A 6,821-nucleotide genomic window follows, 5' to 3' on the forward strand; every position below is an offset into this window, starting at 1 on the left:
TTTACCTTTTGTTTAATGCACACTTAAGATAGACACACGTGAAGTATTGGAAAAGCTATGGACCGTGGAAGATTACCAAGGTGTACGTACACACTGAATGCCTTTGTATTATTGTAGGGGAGGGATCTACAGCAATGTCTAGAAGAGGCCTTTTTGAGAAAAGAACATGGATTCAGGTTTTGTATTGCTGGCCAAGAGTACACAATGAAGTTTGATCCAGAATCCGCCATGACCCAAACAAACGTGACATTCAATACCAGAAGAAGCGTGAGACGACGACCAAAGGAATTTGTATGCAGAGGTGATATGGGGAGGTATTATTCAAATGTATTACAAGTGTCAAAGGTTGGGCGTGTGGTTTTTCAGAGTGATTTTAGAATTCTTTCAGTATGAACATGGCTCCCAGCAATCCGTTTTTTGAATGTTTCAATTATAAGTGAAGCAAATTGGGTATCAATAGAGCAAATCATAAAGCAAACTCAATGACAGATTTAATGTAGGAAAAAACAACGACACTATTTACTATACAAAAGGTAAAGCCAACAGGTTTAATGACTATATATATATATACATATATATATATACAATTTTACAAATCCATGAGGGTTTGGAGGTTGTCGAGATCATCGTCCGCCATACGATGATACGCGTACGAAAAGGTGCACGCCATGTCACGTTTGGAATACACCAGACGGTAGTTCTTGTGCAAGGGTCACGTGGACAGTCGATAGCTTTTGGCGTCTCGGTGAATACTGTGCGATTGTGTGACGCGCGTGGTCCAGGGGACGTCCAAAGGTCGATGGAGTTTGTCAAGCGTGTTTTGTCTCAACACATCGTAATTGAATTGATTGCTCCCTTCACATTGAGCGAAAAGCCAAGCACCTTGCACACGGTCTTGCCCCTGGCTATGAGACCCCCAGAACAGAATTCGATGATGCGGTCGCCATCGTCTAATTTGTTGGTAAAGTCGCCTAGGAACGCCCCTAAAGGTGGATGAATGAATGGATCACCCGAACGTTCGACGAAGAGGACCGAGTCTGTGTTGAAATAGAGGACTCAATCCTGAAGATGGTCCAAAGCTTCGTAGAATTGGAGATGGGCCCAACAGGTAGTAAAACAGGCGACGAAGATGTTGAGATTCATCGAGGACAGATCTTCATGATCTTGCATCTTGTGATGGACTTCGACACGATCTTCGGGCAAGGCACTGGCGTATCGAATGTCATGACGATTGCTGTCAAGGAAACATAAAAAGTCCTGCGGTTCGACGAATTCTTTGGCTTGGGTCTTGTTGGTACATTGTCCGAACTTGCCCCACATGCTGTGGAGCATGAGTTTGGCCAGGGCGTGTTCTCCGGGGTTCTTGGCAATCTTGGTCGCATCCAACGAGATACCCTCCTTGTTGAAGAAGCGTTGCACGTGTTGTTCTGTCTGTTCAGGGATGTTGCATCCTGCTGGCCAACCGCTGATTTCCTCCTTGAGCTTAAGCCACGTATCCACGTAGGTTTTGAAGAGGCCGGCACATTGTTGGGGAAATGCCATGTAACCTTTCCCCAAGGCTTTCGCTCCGGCATGCACCAAGTTCCGGTTATGGTGCGTCGGTGTGATGACATTTGGCGACCTTGTCCGGTAGAGGTGTATCGATGTTGTCGTCGACACAGGCAGCACATGGAGGAAACGTCAATTTGTCACTACTGCAGTACAGGAGAACCTGATGAAGGAGGCCGGCTGGAGGGAGTATGGTCACTTTGGCCAGACCGAAATAACTGGACAGGTCGGTGGTTTTGGTTTCGTAGAGGACCTCGGGATGTCCGATAGGATAGTGGCAGTTTTTGTTCAGCCACAGGTAAAGACTTCTGTAGTCAAAGTACCGAATACGTTCCTGGGCAGCGGCGGCCACGAGATGAAAGAGTTTGACAGAGTTGGCACGACCGCCGAAGAAGGCATCGCAGGGTTCCAAGAGGTCGGTGAGTTCCAAATCGTTGACAAAGGTCTGGATGACGGGGTCGGTGCATTTGAGAACGTTCCACTCGCACTCCCAGATCTCATATAATCAAATCCCAGATTGGCCAAGACAGTATGTTTGCGATCGACTTCGGTGCGTACATCCTCCAAAGACCTACCCAAGAGATGCCGATGACTTTCGGTATGTTGCAGGTAGCAGCGTCTACACCCATGCCAAAAACAACTGTAAAATATGTAGGCTGTGCACGTGTCAGGATCGTACCCGTCAACAGTTTACCGCCTGCCAGGGACTTGAGGGAGGTGCAAGGGGTGATGTTTGTGCATCTGGTCCGGGTTGCGGTGGCACGCTCGGTGTGGTTGTGATGTTCTGCGACGGACAAAGCATTCCAACTCTCCCATCGCAACTGATTCTCTTGCCATAGCAACCATTCCGTGGCGATCTTCGAGTGGTTGGTGTCACGACGCCACCTGTGCAAGGGTTCAGAGGCGATGGTGTCGGCTTCCATGCATTGCATGTGCAGGTAACAGTTACAAGCCGACCCGGCGGTCATATGTTCGAAAGGTCCAAAGCCCGCACATGCTTCGAAATCCAGTTTGAAGGTAAGATGTCCAATTGGCGGTACGCTAAGAGTTTGTCCAGTGGATGGAGATGGACGTGATCGGCACGTTGTTGAGGGTGCCACTGTTCAAACTCCTGTTTGCCCTTCATTGACATCCCTTCGGACATGTAATGGTCTCGTGTAATGAAGAGGTGGGGAAAGTATCCCTTTTTCGATTCCGTCCGCCGAAAGGTTTTCACAAAGTCCACCAAATGCGTCTGGAAAAAGGACATGGAGTCGATGAAGCGGATGCCGTCCTTGAAAACGAGTTGGAGCACCTTGCCTCTGTTACGGATCTATTTCAGATTGAGCCATCTGCGATGCAGTTCATCCACGATGGGTAACTGTCGTATCCCTGGAAGTTGTTGGGCAGAATGGTGAGGGATTGTTGACCGTTCTCATTGAGTTTGATCAACCGATTGAGAATTTGACCGATGCAGTTCTCCCTGTACCACCACTCGAATCGACAGCTCTCAGCACTACACCAAATTGGGTATGTGACGATTTTCCACCTGCATGGACGCGATGTCGAAGAACACATGCAACGGAGGATCGGGTTTGTCATTGAGGTCGTCGGGTGGTGGTGACGTGTCGCCCAAAGCCTCGTTGGCCGCCAGATTCTTCAACCCAGCGGAAGCACCACAACGTCCTCTTCATCGGTTACAGCGATTGCATTGACATTGCTGGCGTAGACATTCCCAACGTTCTTGACGCTCCTCCACTGGGTTTTTGAACACTTGTAGATAACATTGGTGCTCGGCCATGTTCACCACCTCCTTGCAGCAACGGCATTGGGCGAACCCGCGTCAATGTTTTGCGATCTCCTTACGTCCCTTGAGATAAAGACAACACTTGGGACATTTGCATTACATCTGACAGACAGCAGCTTTGTCCACCAAGGCCAGTTTGCCGTCATAGGTCTTGGCCCGGTGCTGTTCGAGGCAGCTCTGTCCGTGAAACAAACGATGGTAGTGTGGGCAGAGGAAGGTTGGGAAACGGTACCGATGGTAGGCTTGGGTGTGGTCCCTGCAACCGTCTTGCAAACAACACGGGCAATGGTTGGCCTTGTTTTTGGGGCAACGGTGTCGTCCTTCATCCTGGTGCGCGTGGTAACAGTGCAAACAGATGTGTTGTTGACACCAAAATGCCTTTAACGAGGTGATGGGGTCAAAATGATTGTCCTCAAATGTAAGTCCCAGAAGGATCTCCCCTTGCCCGTTCGCAAAAGGGGCATAAGCATGGTGGACATTGAGACGACCAGTTTGTAGGCATAGAGCTTTGGAGCGAATGCCAGAAGGGTGAGTTCCTCGGGACCACACAGGCCGGGTCCTAATCCATCTTCCTCTAAGAGGGCCATGGCTGCGTCATCACGTCGTTTGGCACACCGATTTGGTTTGGTCCACTTTTGTCGCTCGTTGTGGTTGTTGCCGGCCAAATAAAGGCCAGGAGCGGTGACCATGGATCTTGTACAGCAGAGACCCATGTCGTTGTGAGGCATTTGGATGATACATTTTTTCATCTTCCTGAGTTGCGTAGACAATTGATGACCTGGGAGAAAAGCACAACGACGTTAGATTGAAGGGATCGTCCATTCGAAAATCCTCGTTGGAATTAAGTTTTTTGCCTAACTTGTCCAGTAAATTGCCAACCCGAGTGCCCTGTCCTCTCCACTCTCCAGCATTTAGACCACTTCCGATATTGGCAAGACCACACACTGTCAATATCAACGTTTTTTAACGAATTATTGTCAACAATAAAGAATTACAATTTGAGTTTTTGTTTGGCTGGCATGATTGTCTTGACGATGGCTTCGGCCCAGGTTTTCTTGCTGGGGATATTGATGATCCGCTTGACCATTTTAGCATCAGCTTTCTGTATGTCTTGTAAATTCTTGGCGTGGGAATAATCAATGTCGTGTTGTTTAGCAATCTTGTCTAAACGACTGATGCCCGGATCGCCACACTTGATTTGTTTCTGCGAATGTGTGCATGCTCCTATGTACTGATACCCTGGCCAATGAAATTTGAGGCCCGCCTTCTTCAACATCTTTCATAGATCAAACTTGCCCCCTTTCTGGCGCCGTCGTTGCCAGGTCTTGGGAGGGACAACCTGCCTTCGCGTCTTTTGCTTTTTTGGGCTGCCCATCAAGACGCCGTCGCAGTTTGGTGTCAAAATCCAACCAACCGGCTGGGTGTCGTAATTTATCTGACCTCGGATCTGACAGGCTTTCTTGAGAAGGGATTTAGACATGGCCTCGGTCTTGTCTAATAGGGTCTGCCCCATCAAAGGGTCACATGCAAAAGGCAGTTCACCCCAATCGATCGGTGAGGTCGTGGTCTTGTGGGGTGTTTTCTTCGTCGCTCAACTGACCGAGGGAATCGATCACCTGTCCTATGAATGAAGGGGGTAGTTTCTAAAGAAATTGTGGTGCTGCGTCGGTGGGGAAGTACTATACAAAAATTGGGTTTTTATCAACGGAGTTGATAATGTAAATTGGCCACCGTACAGAGATTCTAAAAGCTGACGTTTCGAGCATTAGGGGCCTTTCCCTACATCTAGGTACGACGGAAAGCCACAAGAATCTGGAACACGGTACTAACAAACGCTTTTCATTTAACTAATATATTCCTATTTTTCACGTTGCCATGTTACCACCAATAGTGTAGCTGCTACTGTGCTATAAAGACTACACGTAACCCACAGTTCCTTGATTCCCTCTGATAAAGGACTAACGATCGAAACGTCAGGAGAGATGAGGGAAGCTACTAAGGTCCCAAGAAGGCAAAGTGTCTCCACTATTTTTGCGACTTGTTGTAGCACAAGAACGTTTGGCAAGTTCTTTCTTCTTTCTCTTTTCTGAAAACGATATATATCGAGCGGGTAACAGGTCTCCGTACTCCCAAGAGGTACTCATCTTCTCCTTCTCCAGACAACTGAAAGCGAACGAGGTTTGTCTCGCTTTTTATGTTGTGTCTCAAGGTAAGTAAAAAATTCTGATTTGGTTGGTCATTGGTTCTTCAAGGTTGTGTCAAGGTCAGTAAAACTCCATCCATAGGCACTCGATCTTATGTAAAAAAGAGTCGTCTTGACCTAAAACCGTCACACCGAGGATGAGCTGTCGGCATTTGGATGTGCTCTTGGATTGTGTCTTGTGTGATCTTTGTAAAAAAGCTAAAGACCAAGTGCCCCTCGAAGACTTGACCCATTGGAGACCTACAAATTGCAGCGAGTGCCATTTCATCCGTTACCTTTTGGAAGATGCAGACGATCCCAACATTCCTCTTCGAGACGAATGGGTTTGAAGAGGTGTTATCGGCGCTTAGACGTCCTCTTGGATTGCCTCTTGTGCAACCTTTGTCGAGACGAGAAAGATCACTTTCCCCTAGAAGCTTTAGAGACGTGGGAATCCGATACGAATTGCGATGCGTGCCTCTACCTCTTCCGATGGTCGAAGACATGCCTTTCCCCGGCAACACCGACCAGGACATGCTTCTTAGCTTAAGTCTGTGCGGTGATCGATTTAGAAGGATTTTGTGTGGGAGGTCCATGTCTGCCTCGAGAATTCGGATGGTGAGACTAGACGGGACAAGATAAGGGTTCGATTTATTACAAGGCCTATTTGCCTAAGCCTGATCTTTCCCCCAAAGATCCACGCAGTGCCTATTATTGTACGACTCACGCCCACGGACTGGACTATTATCCCGACCCACAGAGTTCGTACCATCTAGCCAGCGATGGATGGATGTCCAGCACCTCTTCGACCAGCACAAGACCCCCCAGCGGCCTCAAGTGGCTTACAAAGGTGGGATGATCGAACGACAATGGCTGACCCATTGGGGAATTCCGAACATGGACCTAGTACCTTTGGGGTGCCTAAAATTTGACGATCTATCCTGTCTCAGTTTTGTGGGTTCATGTGGACATCATCGAGATTCCTTACATCATCATTCTCCTAAGGTGGAATGTTATCATTTTGTGCAATGGATGCAGGGACAGAGGATTGGAAAACGATACCTTTTACATGAATCACGAATGCACCCGACGCTTCCTAGATGCCCAGAAACCCACCACCCCTCTACGACTGATGTCAACCCAACCACACTGTAGACATTTTCGTTTTTTTCCCAGAACGCACGTAACACACTCGTTTGTTCTCATTAAATCGTTTTATTTTTAACATGGTGTCGTCTCTTTACTGTTTACAAATATAAATAAAATTCGCTGAAGACAGCAGCAGGTGTGGTGTCGTCTATTTGC

At 47.8% G+C, this 6,821-nt stretch overlaps 1 protein-coding gene across 1 annotated transcript in view; it reads left to right on the forward strand.

Annotated features, from left to right (window-relative positions):
* Positions 1-204: 204 nt before the first annotated feature.
* LOC138037246 (protein mono-ADP-ribosyltransferase TIPARP-like) overlaps positions 205-6,821 on the forward strand; it is a 20,410-nt gene continuing 13,793 nt past the window's right edge. Inside the window, exon 1 of the mRNA XM_068883216.1 lies at positions 205-314. Coding sequence (XP_068739317.1) covers positions 205-314 — 110 coding nt within the window. The remainder of the gene's footprint in view (positions 315-6,821) is intronic.

This window comes from Montipora capricornis, chromosome 2, assembly GCF_036669925.1.
Source record: "Montipora capricornis isolate CH-2021 chromosome 2, ASM3666992v2, whole genome shotgun sequence".
NCBI lineage: Eukaryota > Metazoa > Cnidaria > Anthozoa > Scleractinia > Acroporidae > Montipora > Montipora capricornis.